Source organism: Oryzias latipes, chromosome 23, assembly GCF_053564925.1.
Source record: "Oryzias latipes strain Hd-rR chromosome 23, Olatipes_Hd-rR_3.1".
NCBI lineage: Eukaryota > Metazoa > Chordata > Actinopteri > Beloniformes > Adrianichthyidae > Oryzias > Oryzias latipes.
In genome coordinates this window covers 4,009,778-4,029,539 of record NC_136259.1, presented here as the reverse complement: position 1 = coordinate 4,029,539, position 19,762 = coordinate 4,009,778, and the positions used below count along the sequence as shown (strand labels likewise).

Below are 19,762 nucleotides of genomic sequence, written 5' to 3'. Positions count from 1 at the left end.
GGGATGCCATGATGGCGGAATACATGGTTGACAAGGATCTTGGCGGTCTCTGTGGCCGAGGGAAGCTGCGGAAGGGGAATGAAGTGAACCGCTTTAGAAAATCTGTCAACAACTGTGAGGATTACAGTATTACCCTGAGAAGGGGGTAACCCCGTGACGAAGTCTACAGCAAGGTGGGACCAAGGACGGTGAGGAGTGGGCAAGGGATGGAGGAACCCAGCAGGTGGAGAGTTGCCGGACTTAGACCGAGCGCAGATGGTGCAGGCGCCGATAAACTCCCGAACATCCTTGTCCATTTTGGGCCAAAAGAATCTCTTGCGGAGGAGAGAAAGAGTCCTATGCACTCCCCCGTGGCAGGCGATACGGGAACTGTGTCCCCAGGCAATGACGTCAGACCTGAGGGACGTGGGGACAAACAGAGTGCCGTCAGGACAGGGGGTGTCACAGTTCTCCTCACCTTGGGCATTTCTGACGCGGGTTTCGATGTCCCAGGTTAGATTGCCAACGATGCAGGTAGCAGGAATGATGGAAACAGGAGGCAAAGCATCATCAGGGCTGAACTTTCTGGAGAGGGCATCAGGCTTGGTATTGCGGCTTCCGGGTCTGTAAGTTATCGTGAAGTTAAAGCGATCAAAAAAGAGACACCACCGGGCTTGACGGGAGTTTAGTCTTTTGGCTGTGCGTAAATAAGCCAAATTCTTATGGTCTGTCCAGACAATGAATGGGTGAGTTGCTCCCTCCAGCCAGTGACGCCACTCCTCCAGTACCAATTTAATGGCTAGCAGTTCCCGATTTCCAACGTCGTAGTTACGTTCAGCCGGGGATAATTTGCGGGAGTAGTAGGCGCAAGGTTTTATTTTGCCGGAGGTTTCCTCACGTTGGGAGAGGACGGCTCCTACCCCAGTGTCTGAGGCATCGACTTCGACGATGAATTGCTTGGTGGCGTCAGGTTGGATGAGAATCGGAGCAGAGATGAACCGAGATTTTAAATTAATTGTCAAAGGCTTCTTGGGCTTGAGTGCTCCAGGTAAAGGGCTTGGAGACTGAGGTGAGCTGAGTGAGGGGAGCGGCTATGGTGCTGTAGTTACGGATAAAACGGCGGTAGAAATTAGCGAAACCCAGGAACTGTTGTAGTTTTTTTACGGGTGGTAGGAGGTTCCCACTGGGAAACGGCTTCGAGCTTGGCCGGGTCGGGGCGAATCTGACCGGCTTCGAAAATGTACCCCAAAAACTGGATCGAAGTAGCATGGAATTGACATTTCTCTGCCTTAACGTAAAGTTGATTCTCTAGAAACCTGGATAAGACGAGACGAACATGATTTTTCGTGTTGAATAGGATCACGGGAAAAAATGAGTACGTCGTCGAGATAGACAAACACGAACCGGTTAAGGAAATCGCGGAGGACATCATTGACAAGTCTCTGAAACACGGCGGGGGCGTTAGTAAGGCCGAAAGGCATCACTAGGTATTCGTAGTGGCCAATGGGTGTGTTAAATGCCGTCTTCCACTCATCGCCCTCCCTGATGCGTACTAGGTGATAGGCGTTTCGAAGGTCTAATTTTGAGAAGACCTGGGCCCCCTGGACCGAGTCAAAAACCGAACTGATGAGGGGAAGAGCGTACTTGTCTTTGATGGTTATTTGGTTAAGTTCACGATAATTAATGCAAGGGCGGAGGGTTTTATCCTTCTTTTCAACAAAGAAGAAACCAGCGCCTACTGGAGACGAAGAGGGGCGAATTTGGCCAAAGGAGAGAGCTTCATGAATATAGGTTTCCATGGCAGTTTTCTCAGGACCGGAGAGGTTGTATAAGTGGCCCTTGGGGAGCGTAGCGCCAGGAAGTAGTTCTATGGCGCAATCATAGGGACGATGTGGTGGTAACGAACCAGCCTTACTCTTACTGAAAACTGCTTTGTATTTGTGGTAACAAGAGGGGACGGATGATAAATCGATGTCCTCGAGCTGAGGAATAATAGCTGGAGGAACGGGTGGAATAGCTGATTGAAGACAGTTAGCCAGACAAAACCCACTCCAATTGGAAATGCGTCGCCTAGCCCAGTCAAACTGAGGGTTGTGGATCTGAAGCCACGAATAACCCACAACAACAGGACTGTGAGGGGATGTGGTGACGAAAAACCGAATAAACTCATGATGGTTACCGGAAGTGATGAGTAACACGGGTCTTGTGCAGTGAGTGATGCACGAGAGATGTTGACCCCCCAACCCAGCGGCATTGATGGGATTGTCGAGGGGCTCTATAGGGAGAGAGAGACGGGAAACCAAAGACTGATCAATAAGGCTTTGCTCAGCACCAGAGTCTATGAGGGCATGAAAATCAGAACACTTAGACTGGAAACATAGCTTGACAGGAATATAACAAAAGTTATTTCGGGTTGAAACAACTGACTTATTCCCCGGTGGCCTGTCTTTTATTGGGGGGGTTCGGGAGTTTAAACGAAGTGAACACTGGGAGACTTGGTGACCTTGACCCCCACAGTAAAAACATAGCCCTTCTTCACGACTTTTGCTACGTTCTTCAGCTGAGAGGCGTGAGAGACCGACCTGCATTGGTTCATCAAGGTTTTTACGTAGAAAACTCAATGGTGGAGGTTCTAGAGTGGGCTGCGGTGTAGAACTGACCATAGTGGTCTTACGTACAGGATGCGGGCATTCATGTTGGCGTTCTTTAAGTCGGATGTCAAAGCGTAGGGCGGAGGCCACAAGTTCCTCGAAAGAGGAGGCTTCTGGCTGGGTACATAAATTATCTTTTATGGTTTCATTGAGTGATTGGTAAAACACCCCCCGCAAGGCAGGATCAGTCCAGCCTGCCTCCACCGCCAGGATGCGAAAATCTACAACATGGTCGCTGACTGACCGGTTGCGTTGTTGGAGACTGAGAAGTCGCCTGGTGGCTTCTTCTTGCTTGCGAGGTTGGTCGAACACGAGTCTGAACTCGTCGATGAAGCGTTTGAATGGCAAACGAGTTATGTGGTTGGCGGCGAGGAAGGCTTGGGCCCACTGGAGCGCCTTACTCCTCAGGGAGTTAACGATCATTGTAATCTTGCTATGATCTGTGTGATAATATCTGGGAGCCTGCTGAAATAATAGTTGACATTGTAGCAGAAAACCCCCACAATTTTCTACATTACCAAAAAATGGTTCTGGCTGGAGACGGTAGTTTTCCGGGTTAGCGGTGGAAGCAGTAGGTTCCAGGTTGACTGAAGGTGGAGCAGGGCCAGGCGCTGCGGAACCAGAAAATTGTCCAGTTAATTCCAATAAAGTTTGTGTCAAACCATCGAGGCGGTGAAAAAGGTCTTGTTGAGCTGATGCCATTTTGGAAAGGGCGTCGGCTTGGCGTCCCAGCATAATGCCTTGATGATTTACGGCCAAACGGAGTCCTTCCGGGTCAGCTGGGTCGAGGTCTTGGCCAGTCCGTTCTGTCATGATCAGATCAAGGCAGACCCAGATGCTGCAACCCGGAAGGAAGAGGCAGGTAGGTGGAAAGGTAAGTAACTGGTTTTATTTTGAAGGAGCCAGCGGATCCAGGAGGAGAGAGCAGCGTGGAGCTTGACAGCGGCTCGTAGACCAAGGTGAGCACGGAGATCTGTGCAGCGGCGTGACCGGAGCTCACGGCAGTGGCGTGAATGGAGTTCTTGACGGTGGCATGGCTGGAGTGCTCGCGGCGGATGAGGACTCAGGTGACTCTCGTGGTAAAGGCAGACCATCAGGTTTAACGGACTGGCGAAGAATGCTTGAGATGAGTCTCCTTAAGTAGCAGGTGCGTTGATGAGGTGATGAGTCACAGATGAGTCTGGAGCAGAGCTGGGAGGGGGAGGAGTCTGACAGGCCACCATGACAAAGAACTACATTACCCAGAAGACCCCAGTGCTTCTAATTACGCTGTCTTTTACTGGAATTTGAAGTGCAGCGATGGAGGGGGCTGCCATCAATGACGAGTTTGATGAAGGGAAAACTGCTATCTAGCAAAAAGGAAAACTAAATAAGGCACTTTAATGAAGTTCAAAGAGCTTGTAGGCATCTGATTGGTCAGTTAATACCTTGCATAACTTGTGATTAAGAAAAAATGTAAAAAAACAAAAATTGGATTAGAAAGAAGATGTCAAGAAGAAGGTATCAGAGTAAGAATGGTTACTCTGACGAATAAAATGACGAGTAATAACTGTCTATTTCTCAATAATAGTCTACGGGATTTTGGCGTCTTGAAACCAGCGGGTACTTCCTGTTTGAAAACATGAGAGGGGAGGGGTTGAGCTGTCCATTGTTTTTACAGTCTATGCTCCAAATGGACTACGAGATCAGCCTCAGCCTTTTACTGTTGAGACTAAACTCACTCAAGTCTTCCTAAAATGTTTTCTATAAGTTATCTTTTATCAGCAGACAGTAATAACTTACTTGTAGAAAGTCACGTCATCGTTTTTCCAGCTCTGTTTGTGAAATTGTAGCACCGCCGTGAGCCAGCATCTCAACCGTCCCAATATGGCGTCCGACTTTGCTTACGCAACAAGCTAGCGTGGCGACTCTAGCCTATGTAACACATAAAATAAAACAGTCGTGGTGGACCTCGAACTGCATTCAGGCTGTCAAAAAATCTGCCCGAAGTGGCGTTGGGGAGATGACGCGGTCTTTGAAGAGTGATGTCGTTTATTCAGGCAATGGCCTATAGGGAGAGAGTAGGATTTACCTCCAAAAAGAATGAGACTTGATGAACTTGCACTTAAGTACAAAATATGCACAATTTAGAAAAAAAATCACTAATTTAAGATTCAATCTTTGTAATATTTGTTTTTCACAAATACTTTTTTATATTTATTTCCTTTTAATGCAAGTTTTTAGACTTTCTAGTTGACTTTGTTTAGTGTTTTGACCTCGTAAAGACTTTTTGCTTTTCTATAGTGCCTGTTCATTGCTGATGAATTGAAACAATGGTAACACATTTCACAGAAACACTCATTTTGTATCAGGAAGATATACATTTACCTTCATTCACTGTTTTGTGTTATATTAAATAAACACTGTTGCTCATAAAGGAGTAGGTTTCTGAGATAATTTGCAAATATTTCAGAGGAAAAGGTTAGAGATAAATGCATTTAACTTTGATGCTCAAGTGTTTTTACAAAATAAGAGTCAAGTTAAAAAAAATTGGGTAACTTGCATGTGAAATAAAATACAAATTGAAACGGTGAACCTCCACACAATATGTAAATCTCATGTACAAAAATCCATCTTTTTGTTTTGTTGTGGTAAAAGATTTGGGTTTTATCTCATAATAAATTATGAGATGTTGTTTTTAGCTTTTCAATTAAAAGTTAAGCTATCAGAACTACAAATTAAATTTGTTGTTTTTTAAGTTCCTAGAATACATTTAATTTAAAAACTAGAGCATATGTGATCCCTATTGAACATGTTCATCTTTAACTAAGTCAAGACAGAAGCAAATAGTGGAGATTTTAAAATATTTTTGTAGAAAAAAAAATGTAAGAAAATATATCAAAGTATTTATATTAAAAAAATATTATTGGCAAAATCTCATTAAGCATAAATAATATATTCTACAAGTATTTTTAACAGCATATTATGTCAAATCATAATTCTTATTTATACAGATTTTTAGGTCTTTTTCTATTCGTTAGAAAATAGTTTAGTTATTCAAACCGATTTGTAAAAATATTTAAAACTAGTCACAAAAGTTGTTAATAGCAGTGATTTGTTCATTTAGAACTAATTCTGTTCCTTTGGGTTTTATATCATTACAACAACAAAAAGTCCAACCTATGTGTTCATTAGGACGGGTTTAACGGCCAAACATGGAAGCTTTCAGGTCCTCTTGTTCCTGTACATACAGTCTGTGGAGCAGAGCTCTGCATGCACATGTAAACGCAAGTAAATCCAGATCAGCTTGATTCAGAGAGAAAGGACTCTTTGTTTTCTTCTTCTGCACTGAGCTCCCAGAATGCATTTCTACTAGCATGAGTTTTCTCCAGCAACGATTAAAAGTGTAGACTTCAGGTGTTTATGTGACATTTCCAAACTACTCAGCGGTAAGACGACATGCACTGTGGCCCCTGTTTACAAAGTCATATGGGGGGGGGGGCTGTAATTCAGCTGTTTCTCTGCATTTTGTGGTTAAATCTGGAGCTTCTTCTGCAACAGAAAGTTATGTTTGAATCCCGTCTACCTCAAAAGTTATCCTGGCTGTATCTACATTGATAATATTGGAGCTATTTGCTTTATGCAAAAAGGCAAATACTCTCAACACTCAATTGATGCAGCAAAATGTATTTATTTTTTAAAACTAAAACGTTTTTTGTCTTTAGCTTGTGTTTGGTACAATTTTTCCGAACATAAAATAATTCTTGTAATTTTTGTTGCCATATTTATGTCTTTTATTTTGATACGAACGGACAATCTTTGTAATAATGTTGAACTTACGTTGTTAAGTAATATATTTTGGGTTGCCCAGGGGTCTGTGCTCCTCCCCCTTAGCAAGAAGGCTCTGGTTCCAATCCCATTACAGGTTTTACCAGGAACTCCGGTTTCCCGCCACCGTCCAAAAACTTGCTTTGTCGGTTCATTGGTGATTATATGAGTGAGCCTATGATTGTGTGGCCCTGAAACAGACTGGGGACCTGTTCAAGGTGTACATATCTACTCTGAATACTTGAAGTACTGAAATGTAATATTGTTTAGACCAGGGGTCTGAAGGCTTTAATGAAATCTTAAACCTTTAAAACAAACAATTGGGCCAGTTTTGCACAGAACAAAACCCAGCAGGAGCCTCACATTTATACACTTTATTCGTTTTTTGTGGCCATTTAGCCATTCATTTATAAAATGTAGATTTTAAATATCAACAGAAATGTAACTTTACCAGTTATATTTTTCTTTCTTTTCCTTTTGAAAGTAAAACAAACAAAAAAAGTTTCTTTCAAATTTCTTTTCAAGTTTCTTCAAAAATGTATCCTGCTGAAGTTAAGGTCAAACATGGTATTTTCTGTCAGGATTTTGGTTCCTTCTTTTCCTCATTTTAATATATAAACATGACAACATTGTGGAATCCATTTTTTTTCGGTTAATCTATGCGTGTAAATGCAATTAAAGACTTTGCTAGCAGAGCTTATTCTAATGAGAATCCACCAAAAAACGTAATAAACCTAAACAAATTAACCACAGCGACAAACCTATTATGTGTTCACATTTTAAGAATTTTCTTCTGAGCCAAAGAGCCACAGGGGAGGAATAAAAGAGCCACATGCGACTCTATAGCTTCAGGTTGCAGAGACTTTTGACTCAAGCCATACGTTCTGTTTTTGGTCTTTTTGTGTCTGTGATCAGCAGCAGGGGTTGTTGTTGCTTTGGGCTTATTTAAAGTCCCACTCCGATCATCTTTTGATCCATTTTCTAAGCGGTGGTCTATTACGGTGATGCTGTTTTTAACCCAAATCAAACAACCTGCGCCGTTTTCTAAGATATAGTTTCAGCAGAGCGGCAGGAGTTTGTTAAAATTTCACCTTTGATTAGTGAGCGGGAGTGTGATATTGTCCCACTGCAATATTGAAACTATCCAGCCCAACAGGTTTTATCCAGACGGCAGGCCATCATGAGAAAACGCCTGAAACAGTTTTCATTGAAGTGGGTCTGTCACCCTCTTGGGGCGAAGGAGAGGAAAGGAGAATCTCTGTCTCTCATTCCTGATCAGAGAACATTATCAGTTTTGTGTCTTCATTCTGTAATGGTTCAAACTTCCTGTATGTGTTCAGGTGGCTGCAGAATACTGCAAGGACACCACTCTGCTGCTGATGGGAGTCATCTGCTTGGCAGCGTCCATAGAGAAGTGGAACCTGCACAAACGCATCGCCCTGCGCATGGTGATGATCGCAGGAGCAAAGCCGGGCATGTGAGCATCCCACACACAAACGGCAGAATTGAGCACTCCACTGAGATTAAAGCCTTTGTTGGTTTTTCTTCATCCATCAGGTTGGTGCTGGGCTTCATGTGCTGCACTGTGTTTCTGTCCATGTGGCTCAGCAACACATCCACCACCGCCATGGTGATGCCCATAGCAGAGGCTGTCCTTCAACAGCTGATCTGCACCGGTCTGGCCGACGGCCACGAAGACTCTGAAACCATGGACGCCCCAGAGGAAGACAGCGGTACGTCCACGCTCTGGACCTTGAACCGTCTCTGAGATCTGCTGGTTCCATCTCTGCTGTTGTTAAAGTGAGAACTGATGTTTTTGTAGTTGTGTCAAGCAAAGAAGAGAACCTGGACAAGAACCAGTTGGAGCTGTTCTATCAAAATGACAGGTATGTACAGAGATCACATCATATCATACCATCTGCCTTTATGCTTCCTAGTTTTCTCATTTGCTTCCATAAGTTTTTAATGTGTAGCACACATTTGTTCACATGTTTAAGTAACTTTTTTGAAGTATGATTTTTTTTTTTTTTTTCGTTCCCAAAAGGAATGTATCTACCGTGCTATAAGGCACACTGGATTACAAGGCGGGTCGTCAATGAATGGTCTATTTTCGGTATTATGTCATATATAAGGCAGACAAGGTGTATTAAGGGAGACAAAAGAGTCAGAGATAAATTTGTCAGTCGGTCACAGTAAATCTAGGGCCGTGCCAAATTCATAGTGCACTGTATAGTGCATTTGCCATTTTGTAGTGCTGTCCAAATTCACAATTGAGCGCCCTAGAAATTTCCAAAAAGTTTTTCGAAAAACCAGTGTGCATCAATGCTCACTACATGCTCACCATCAACGTTTTCATCATCAGAACACAGTGGATATATAGATAGTCATAAAAAGCTCATATTAAACAAGTTTTTACTTTGACGTAACTGATGACATAATATTTGACGTTTAAAAAACCAAAATTAGTGATCACGACTTCCAAAAAGCTTTCAGATATTCCCGCACTATATACACTGACCACATACACACAATAACCAGTTCTCTGAAATATTGTTCACAAATCTGTCTAAATCTGTGATAGTGAGCACTTCTCCTTTGCCAAGACAATCCATCCCACCTCACAGGTGTGCCATATCAAGATGCTGATTGGACAGCATGATTATTGCACAGGTGTGCCTTAGACTGGCCACAAGAAAAGGCACGTCAAGTCCGCGGCAGAGGACCACTCCAGCCCACTGAAGTGTTTATTGAGGCATAGATCGCCCCGAGTGTCTCCTCCTGCTGCCGGTTCCGTAGTTCCCGCCCCATGAATACGAACACTGCTTCCCATTAAGGAAGCACCCGAAGGGATTCTGTTGCATAATTAAAAATAAAAGTCAAAACCAGAAATGCTTTTTCATTTTCAAAATGAAATTGCTTCGGAGTTTTAAGTACCTTCTTGGCTTATGTTCTAAGCACATATTAGCCTAATGCTAACCCGTCTTTCAGGTCCTCCTTGCAGTGAAGGAAAAAACACTGACCGCACGGATTAAAAAAAATATGAGTGAGCAGACCCTTAATAATAATCATAACACTAATAAAAGCACATTTAGGAGATTGTCTCTAGATTTTGCCATGCTAAACGTTTGCTGGTTGGACCAACACGCACAAGACTGCAGGAGATACATATATATATATATATATATATATATATATATATATATATATATATATATATATATATATATATATATATATATATATATGCCCTAATTTAACTGTCTTTTGAGTCTATAGATATATATATACATATATATATATATATAGATATATATATATCTATATATATATAGATATATATATATATATCTATAGACTCAAAAGACGGTTAAATTAGGGCATATATATATATATATATATATATATATATATATATATATGCCCTAATTTAACCGTGTATATGTGTATATATATATGTTTGTTTGTTTGTATGTATGTATATATATATATATATTTATATATATATATATATATATATATATATATATATATATATATATATATATATATATATGTGTGTGTATGTGTGTATATATATACATATATATGTATATATATATGTATATATATGTATGTATGTATATGAATATACATACATACATATACACACACACATATATATAAATATTTATGTGTGTATATGTACATGTGTATATATAAATATATACATATTATACATACATATATATGTATATATGTATGTATATATATTCATATATATTAGGGCTGCACGATATGATGAAAACTTGCGATATGCGATATTAGTGATCAATATTGCGATAACGATAAATTTGCGGTAAATAAACAAATAGAAAAATAAACAAAAACATCATTCCCATTTCATTGCAACAGTTTAAAAATTATCCTCCAAATGACCCTCATCGACATGGGGGACAAACGTCAGGGTGGCTAACCCTGGTCCTCAAGAGCCTCAACCCTGTCTGTTTTCCAATTCTCCCTAGACTGCTCGATAATGATAACCAAAATCAGGTGTGTTCAGTCAATCAGGATGTGAAATCACTTGAGTCAGCCAATCAACAGCAAGCTGGTTAAGGAGAGCTGGAAAACAGGCAGGGTTGAGGCTCTTCAGGACCAGGGTTAACATAATAGGCCTCCATCTGATTGGTCAACAATGGGAAGGCGTCCATCTGATTGGTCAAAGCATAAAGGGATTTATTTGATTCGTTAAATGCTACAAGCTGCTAGAAGATTGTTTTAACACATTTTGGGTTTGCGATTTATTGCGATATTCGCCGTCTTTTGCGATATGCATATTGCAGAGCTGGATATTGCGATAACGATAAATTTGCGGTATATTGTGCAGGCCTAATATATATACATACATACATACATATACACACACACATATATATATATATATATATATATATATATACATATATATATATATATATAAATATTACATATGCCCTAATTCAACCGTCTTTTGAGTCTCCTGCAAGAACTCTGTAATATCAGAAACAAAAAATAAAAACATTTTTTACAAAGCACAGTTCAAATGTCCTGGTCGTTTTGGGTTTTCTTTCACTGCCAAAATTTTAACAGAACATTAAAAAGAGATTGTATGAATCTTCGCATGTAATCATACACATTGCCAGCCTCCATGCTTAACCTTAGCCCAATCTATTCTTAAGTTACTGTTACAAAATAATAAAATCCATCTGATGTGTTTTCTTAACATCTTAGATTCTAAATTTAGGCAAATAATTTCAAGTGTTTCATCCTGGTTTACTTCTTGTCAGCTTCTTTTGACCAAATTGTGAATGACCTAAGATTATTTTAAATTTGAAAAAAAGATATATAGACATCTTTTTTTTAATGTGGTCAAATGTGATGGATGTTTCAAGTTTCTTACAGAATGGAAAATAATTTATTTTATTCTTTAAAGAAAAGCCTTATGGGAAGATGAACTGCAGTTTATGCATTTCTTGTTTTTGCACCAAAACATTATTTTTGCCTTCTGTCTGCAGTAAATTTAGTTGAGTTTTCTCTTGTTTTCATTCAGGAATACCTGCGCTAAAGATGAGCTTTGTTCACTCAGTGAGGTAATTTTAATTTTTTTAATGTGTGAAACTTTAAAAAGCCTAAAATAAAACGATCAAGTGAATCTTTTTCTCTCTTTCCTGTCAGGGTCAGAGTTGTGAGGTGAATGGTTTTGGCCTGCAGCCAGTTCCAAACCAGACGTTTGTGCATCAAGTCAACGGTCACCTGCCGCAGGTCAGTAAGACCCCACTGGAGGTCAAGGAAGCAACCGTGGAAGAGGGAGAGGCTGAAACACAAAGAGTAACAACTCACTTACTGCACGATTCAAGCAGCCACATTCTGCCGGCCATTATTCTCTTTCAGATAGCCGTTGAGATCCCAAATTTGAAGCGGGTCAAAGCCAGGCGGGACTCCCAGTACCCCACCAAGAGGGATCATATGATCTGTAAATGCCTGTCGCTGAGCATCACGTACGCTGCCACCATTGGTGGCCTCATCACCATCACCGGCACTTCAACCAACCTCATCTTTGCCGAACAGTTTAACACGTAGGTGCACCTGCACACCACAAACTCTGCTTTTCAGATATGGTGACAAAAGATAAGGGCCCGGTTTTGACATCCCAGAAATATTCAGTCATCGGGTTTTTCCCTTTTCTATCCAAGTTACTTGTTCTTTAAGTGCTACCCACAGTTCTGTTGTGCAAACAGGTCTCACTTCCTTTGCCGTGACATCCGAGAAGTCAGACATGTTCTCAGAAAATCTGTTAAATTTCAGTCTCAAGAAGTCCGACTTTCAGGTTTTACACTCCATCACAAAAACGCATGCTGATCACAAGGAAATGAAATGAAATGTCCGATCCCTGATCGGACTACAACACCCGGTTTTCGATCAAGTCACCAACCATGTGATCGGGCCCATCTGACCGGGACATCCCTAATTGCACAATGTATTTACTTCAGCAACACAGCCCCTGCATTTAATTTCTGCAACCAAGTTTTTTTTACAGCTGCTCTGCCATAAACATTCAGACCATAGATTACAAGGCGTTTAAAGCCAAACAAATAATCCAGGGTTGACATGACTATACTACCCAGAATGTCTAGAGACCAAAAGGCAGGTGATTGGTCAAAAGGGGTTGATGGGAAGTTTTTCAAGCAAATGTTTAAGGACAATACGTAGCCCTCCACCAAGCTCGTGACTACATTACCCATAAGACTCCATCAAGCGGCTTTGTCGTTTACAAAATTGTACTAAAACCTTTGAACAGATTTTTGATCGCTGTTTACCAAAGAAAATTGGTTCCTGATCAGTTAGAAAAACCAGAATTTATTTCTTAAATTTATTTCTTAATGTGTTGTTTTAACTTTATGTTTTTATGGTGATGGTGCCTTTCAGCCCAGGTCTCCCTGGAAAAAGTGATTTTCATCCCAATGGGATTTTCTGGTAATATAAAACATAACGGTTAAATAAAGAAAAGCACACATGAGACGCACCAGATTATAAAGCACACCATTCATTTTTTAAAATAAAGATTTTAAAAAATAAAAATAAAATGTACACAATAAAGAAATCGTTTTCTGAGGTCACGGGGGACACAAAACATTTTTCTTTGACTATAACTAAAAAATCTCTGTTTGAGGACTTGCAGTTGCAGGAAAACGCCGTTCTTAAAAAGTCATCTGCGTTGCATTAATAGATGTGCCTACATTTTCAAATAGAGGGGCAGTAGTGTGAATTTACTGTGTCTCCTCTGACACTGGAAGGAAAAAGGAACAGGTAAGAGCAAAAGTGAAGTTTGGTCAACTCACTAAAATCCAATGGAGCCTGTAACATAATTAAGTCAACAACAGAAATGATGTGTTCTCATTAATAATCATAATAAACCCCAATTTAGCTAAAGCTTTTAATCAAAAGCAGCGTTGTAAATTCACTGAATCTGTAAGAAAAATGTTGAGTAGTTTAGACGTTTGCAGTTCTTGAAGATCTACAGAGGGATTCAGGTTTTAGGGATTTTATTATTTTGTTATTGGGAGTGAGACGGCTGCAAGCAGACCTTTTTATGTGGCGTTTCATGGCTGCCATTAATTGAATGAGCGCAAAGACAACTGAGCAGGTGTATTCAGCAACTGAGCGGGCGTGAACCTTACAACCGCGCAAGCGCAATTCTAACCAAGCGACCCCGCATTTTCAAACGGCACACCTGCAAGCCTGCGCTCACTGGGTTTGTGCGCAGTGTTCAGGGGTGTGTTTGTCACTTGGGAGCGTAATCTTTCTGGTTGATCTGATTTGGCCGAAATTTGTGTGTCAAATCCGGCGAGGCAGTGGGTCGGGACTTTCATCTTTTTAGAGGCTTTATTAAAAAAAAAAAAAAACAGCGGATGAAATGAGGATTAAAACGTTAACCAACGACCAAAGACCAAGGTAAGAAAAGTGCAGCGGGTTTTTTTGTGCTATACGTTTTTTCATGTGAAAATCACTTTATTAGGGAAATGCACATGTACTCTTTAGTTGGCCCAAAACGGAGTTACTACGCAACTCAAAGTACAGGAAGTGTGTTTTGGCATGTGGTTAACAAATGCTAACAACCTATCACTGTTGTTGATCTAATGTTGATCTCTTTTCCTTCGTTACATAAGCTTTTCCTCTTTCGGGTCTGTCATTTCCAGACCTGGGAAGATGATCGGGGGTGGAACGGGAATCAAAAGTTAAGTAAGACACTGCTGTAACTTACGAACAAACCGACAGACATAACTGTATGTATAAACATAGAAAAAATAGAAAATAATAAAAAAATTAAACAATAAAAGGAAGATTCATTTGATACTACATGGGTTAGATGCTGCTCCATTGTTAGCATTTGTTAACTTCATGCTAATACACGCTTCCTGTACTTTGAGTACAGGAATTTAATTAATGGCAGCCATGAAACGCCATACTTTTAAAAGTTCCTTTTCGCCATCTGGATGGCAGAGCTGAAGAGGTTGGCGGGGATCTTTTTGCTGCACGCTTCAGTAAGTGTTATTCGCAGAACACGGGGACTAGATGTGATGAACTTCATGTCTTAAGGGGCCCTTGAGGATCGTTTCAGAGCCCTGAATCTGATGCAGCAGAAAAACGCTGGTATGTGGAAAGGTCTGAACGGAGCTGCGACTCCTGTCCTTTCTGACTGTTTAAAAGCAAATGGCAGCAGGATTTTGAAAGCAAAACAAAACTCAGGTTATGGTTCGCAATGATTGAAAACGATATCCTACAGTAGTGGATTTGACAAACTGCATTGGTTTATTTTAAACCTTGAATCAAAATTGCACATTTGGGGGCTCTGTCCTCTGATTCACAGGGAAGCAGTAAATCCTCTGTTTTGAAATGAGCTGACTGGGCGTGTTCAACACTGTCAGGCATGTTGCCCCATTTTCCCTAAGCCTGGGTTTTTGTGGCATCAACAAGGATGACGATGACCACAGAGCCAACGGGTCATGTGACCTCAATTTTCGTTTTTTTTTCCGTCAGACAGTCATTGGGTTTGGGTCATTGTTGGAAACACACTTAACAACTCATGGCATCCTATAGCTGACACCATAAACATCAGCTACAGTTCATGGTAATTAATGTTTGCTGTCTCTGTTTGACTGCAGGAGTGTTGTCAAACTTTTTCTTACAGTTGGCAAAATTAAAGACTCCTAGAAGTTACTCTATTGAAGAAGAAAAAACATGATTCGGCAACATCTGCACTGGAATAAATGTCCTTCTCAAAACAAGTTAAAAAATGGAAGAACATATGTTTTTTCTTGTTATACCTGTAAAAAATCTGCACATTGATCTAGTAGAATTTGTCTTTGGTAAGATGTCCAGCTGACAAGAAAAATTAAAAACAAGGCATCTCTGCCAAACCACCTGTGAAAGCTGATTCGCTGTGGTGACCCCTGGCGGGATATGCCAGAAGGTGAACAACAGATTTGAACGCTCTTCCTCCCAAATATATCCTTTTTTTTTTTTTTTTTTTTAACTTGTCCTGTCCAACAGCTAGGCAGACAGATGATAGCTGAGGGCCTCTTGTGTTGGACATATTTTGCTTTAACAAGAGGGGTTATTAATCTTCAGACAAACCAAAGGTATGTCTGAATAAACCCCTTTTGTAATTGAGGCCAAACTTTATTAATTTCAATCCTGTTTGAAAATCTTTGGTGTTGGACCGGACAGAAAAGGAAAGAGGGGAAGAAGAGAGAGGGATGTTAGAGAGAGGGGGGGGGGTAGGAGGGTGATAATAGGAGGGGAAGGGGGGTAAGATCATGAAGCAGCATAAAGCAACAAGTTTACTGGTTGTTAATCATTATGGTAAGGTTCAAATGTAGTACAAAAAGGGCGGGGCCTATCCACACACACACTCAAATGTTATAAACACACCTGCTAGCTGCAAAAATGTCCACCTGTCGACATGTACACAAAACAGATAGTGTTCACACGCATACTTATGCCTTTAAAACCAACTAGTGTGAAATATTTCAGTCATTCAATCATGCAAACTGTTAGTGCAAAGGTGAGCTAACACCTGTGCTCAGGTGAGTGTTTATGTTCTTCTAAAATGGATGGTGGAACGTGACAAGAAGGAGGGAGAGTGCCCAGCCATCCCCACACCAAGACCCCCACCGCAGCAGCAGCGGCAGCCGGAATCCCCCCAACGCCACACGGGAACCGGCAAGGAACAACCGCCGCCCGGGCGACCAAGCCCGCCACCCAGGCCAGGGCCAGCAGGACCGCCGCAAGGCCCCCAGAGCCAGAGAGCAGGGAGGCACGTAGGGAAAGAGAGCGCCGCCCCAGCCCAACCAGGAGAGCAGCCCCCCCGCCGCGCCGGGAGCGCCCAACGCAGGGCCCCACCGGAGAAGGACGCCCACAGTCCCAGACGAGCACCCCACCACCACCCAGGAGTTCCGGGCATCCCCCCGCCCCCACCCCAGGTACGAGCCAGGACCCCCCAAGGGAGACCCGCTCCGCACTCCAGGCAGCCATCCGCCCGGCCCACGGTTGGTCCAGGGAGGAGCAAGGCAGGGGCCCGCCGCCCCCGCCCAGGAGGGGGAACCCCGGGGAAAAAAGAGGGCCCACAAGGGGTGTTGTAAATATGGCCCGACCAGGCTCGGCCACAGTTGGAAATTTGGCGGGGCCCAGCGCTCAGGAGCAGGGACCAGAACCCACCCCCCAGGGACACGAACACCCCCGGCTCAGATGTAATGTGAACCCCCCCACCGCACGGATAGAGTACCGCCGGGCCCAGGAAAGCCGGCACCCCGGGGACATGTGCGTGTATGTGTGTTTGAGAGGGTGTGTGTGTGCATGTGTGTGTGTTTATTTTGGGATGTATATATTGAGGGGGGAGGGGTGTGTGTACTAAGGGCACTGCAGTTAAAATTGGCGGGTAGGGCACTAAGGGGACATCTCCTGATTACTCACAGTGACGTCCCCTCACCCTCCCCACCAAGGGGCCCTAAATGTCTAAGGTACGGTTAAAATTGGTGGGTAGGGTGCTAGGAGGACATCTGCTGCTGGCTGGCAGTGATGTCCAAGCACCCCCCCTACCAAGGGCCCTACATGTCTAAGGTGCAAATAAAACCGAAAGAGGGGGAGCCCATTCCATACGGCAACCATAGGAGGGGGGCCACTGCCTAGTAAACCCCCCCCCCCAAGGCCCATCGCAGGCTAAGTCCCCCACCCCCTCACCCTAATATGAGGTTATATGAGGAAAGGGGTAAGTTGGGGACAGCTGGTAGACTGTTCCCCGGTGGTCAAACAGCTGTCCCCCGCCCAAGGGGGCCAGGCCCACCCAGCCCAGTGGCCCCACCCCCGGAGGCGCCGACACCCCAGGCCCAGCACCACCCACCCCACACAGAGAGAGAGGAGCCAGAAAGCGTCGCCCCCCCTGGAGCAAGCCCAGGCCCCCACCCCCAAACGCCGGCCCTAGAAGAGCTCTGGTCAGGCCTCGACGGGACCGAGGCAGCCAACCGGTCGGGGAAACCGCCGATGGCCTCAGCGGAGACCCCGACCCGTCAACCCCCCCTGCCCCGTACCAATGGTGCCCCCCCCCTCCCCCAGAGCAGGGCCCCCCGCCAACCCCCCCAGCACGGGCAAAGGGACCACCCCCCCAAGCCAAGCCAGGCCACCACCCCACCCCCCCACCACACACCCCCACACCCAAGCCCAGAGGACCACGCAGTACCCCAGCCCGCCCCACCCAGGGGCCGGACCCGACCCCCCGACCAACAGAGCCCCCACCACCTCCCGCCAGGCACCGGAGGCCCCGACCCCCACCCCGGCCCACGGCAGAAGGGCAAGGAGCAACGACGACCAGGCCCCCCCACCCCCTAAGTCATGGAGTTAGCTATGGGAGACCAGAGAGACCGAATTCTTTCAAAGTTACTTGAACCTTGGGCTGACATTTTTTCCAAGCTGATTTGATCAAGCAGCAGATTTCTGTGTTGACTTATATTTATATTTTTCTTGCTTTTCCAATTTTTCCCAAATATATCCTATTTTAGCACTACAACAGCCCAGCTACTCTTTGATCTAAACAAAAATCATCTCAGAGTTAGACCAGATATTCCCCAAATTCTCTGACTTCTGTCTTGCTGTTGTTAGTTAATGCATCAGTGGAACAAAAGTCAAATATATCATAAATTCTTCATCTTAATACTTAGCCTTATGCACACGTATGGGCGCTGCAGGCGCTTGGGTCGTCCACGTCCGTGGGGAGTCATATAGAGGACCGCAGGTGTGTCTTGTCCTTCCCTTGAGTTTCATGCACCCACGAAAATGGAATGTACCATTGTCGCGTGTGTTAAGTGTATCGCAAAGTGAAGTAACCCAAGTAAATTCACGGGCGGCCGGGGTGCAGTGGAAGGTCGTTCGACCTCTGATTGGAATATTGAAGGTTCGATTCCCGCCTCGCTGTGTGTCGAAGTGTCCTTGGGCAAGACACTGAACTCCACCTTGCCTCTGGTGGAAGGTTGGTGCCAGTGTTCGGCAGCGGAGCCGCCACCAGTGTGTGAATGGGTTTGTGACTGTAAAGTGCTTTGGGCCTTCAAGAAAGGTAGAAAAGCGCTTTAGAAGTATACGCCATTTACCAAGTTGCACTTTGACGTACGGTTGATGCTGTTGTGCGGTGTCCTAACGCCGCACTCTAGTCGTCAGTGCGACTACTGGCCCCTAACTATCATGAGTGAATGCAGAGTGTGCATGTGATGCATTAGTAAACGTAGGATGCCTGTAGAATTGCTACTCAATCTATTCTAATTGTCTCATTTTTAGCAGTTATTGGGGGGGGGGTTAAAAAAAGGAAAGATCCATATGACACTGTTTCACCAACTTCACTCTTAATTCCCCTCACATGTAGTTCAAGTGTTCAGTACGACCTGTCGCTCACAGCGTGCCCGTAGACAAAAAAGATGAATATGAACATTTTCTCTTTATGGGCTCACTGAGCGGTTTTGCAGACGACTTGACTCTTACAGGTTTTCCCATTTTTTTGCTGTAACCAAGAGTTTAGTAGGGGAGGGAAGTCCACGTCTCTGTGGGATGAGAAGTGTTGGTAATCTTTAGATCAAGTTGAAGAAGGTAAAAAGTCTTGAGGCCGATGAGTAATACCAATTCTTCTAAGATGGAGAGGGATTCCCTCCTTTGACTGAGTCACTCTGCTCTAATTCAGGATCCCATAAATATCTCTTACATGTTCAGTTTGAAGGAGCAGCCGTGTTGGTCGGAAACAAAGACTGTGCAGAGTGTGCGGCCGAGCTAATCGGCCTCCGCTGTGCTAACAGAGCCGATTTTCTCCAAACACGGCTGTAAGCCTCACAGAATGTTGCAGCTTGGTGGACAAAGGTCAGGTTTCTGTTCTGACTGTTTTCCCATTTGGCCTCTTTGTCCTTAATAGAATTATTTAACATGAGCTACAATCCTTCCGGGGCTTAAGACTGACTGCTATTAAAATCACATTTCTGTCAGTGAGACTAACAGAACAGCACAAACCGAGATGCGAGCTGCTCTGGTCTTTGTTGGAGGTACCAGTGATGGCTGTTGTCACGTGGTACCGTCGTCTTATAGCTGCCGCTAAAGCTCTCCGATTACTTTAATTCTCATAATTCCTTCCCAGATTGGTTCTCCGGTGAATTTCGGGATTAATTCCAGTCAGTTATGCGCGTTGAACTTTAGACTCTGGATGAACCGTAAAGGATTTCCTCTGGAACAGTTCCAGTAGAGGTTTTTGGAAGTTTCTTTAGCTCTTAAAGTTCTCATCA

At 43.4% G+C, this 19,762-nt stretch overlaps 1 protein-coding gene across 1 annotated transcript in view; it reads left to right on the top strand.

The window, feature by feature from the left end:
* slc13a4 (solute carrier family 13 member 4) overlaps positions 1 to 19,762 on the top strand; it is a 60,026-nt gene that overhangs the window by 21,587 nt on the left and 18,677 nt on the right. Inside the window, exons 3-8 of the mRNA XM_023952358.2 lie at positions 7,778 to 7,914; positions 7,995 to 8,170; positions 8,260 to 8,323; positions 11,503 to 11,542; positions 11,628 to 11,714; positions 11,844 to 12,028. Of these exons, the coding sequence (XP_023808126.1) occupies positions 7,778 to 7,914; positions 7,995 to 8,170; positions 8,260 to 8,323; positions 11,503 to 11,542; positions 11,628 to 11,714; positions 11,844 to 12,028 (689 nt within the window). The remainder of the gene's footprint in view (positions 1 to 7,777; positions 7,915 to 7,994; positions 8,171 to 8,259; positions 8,324 to 11,502; positions 11,543 to 11,627; positions 11,715 to 11,843; positions 12,029 to 19,762) is intronic.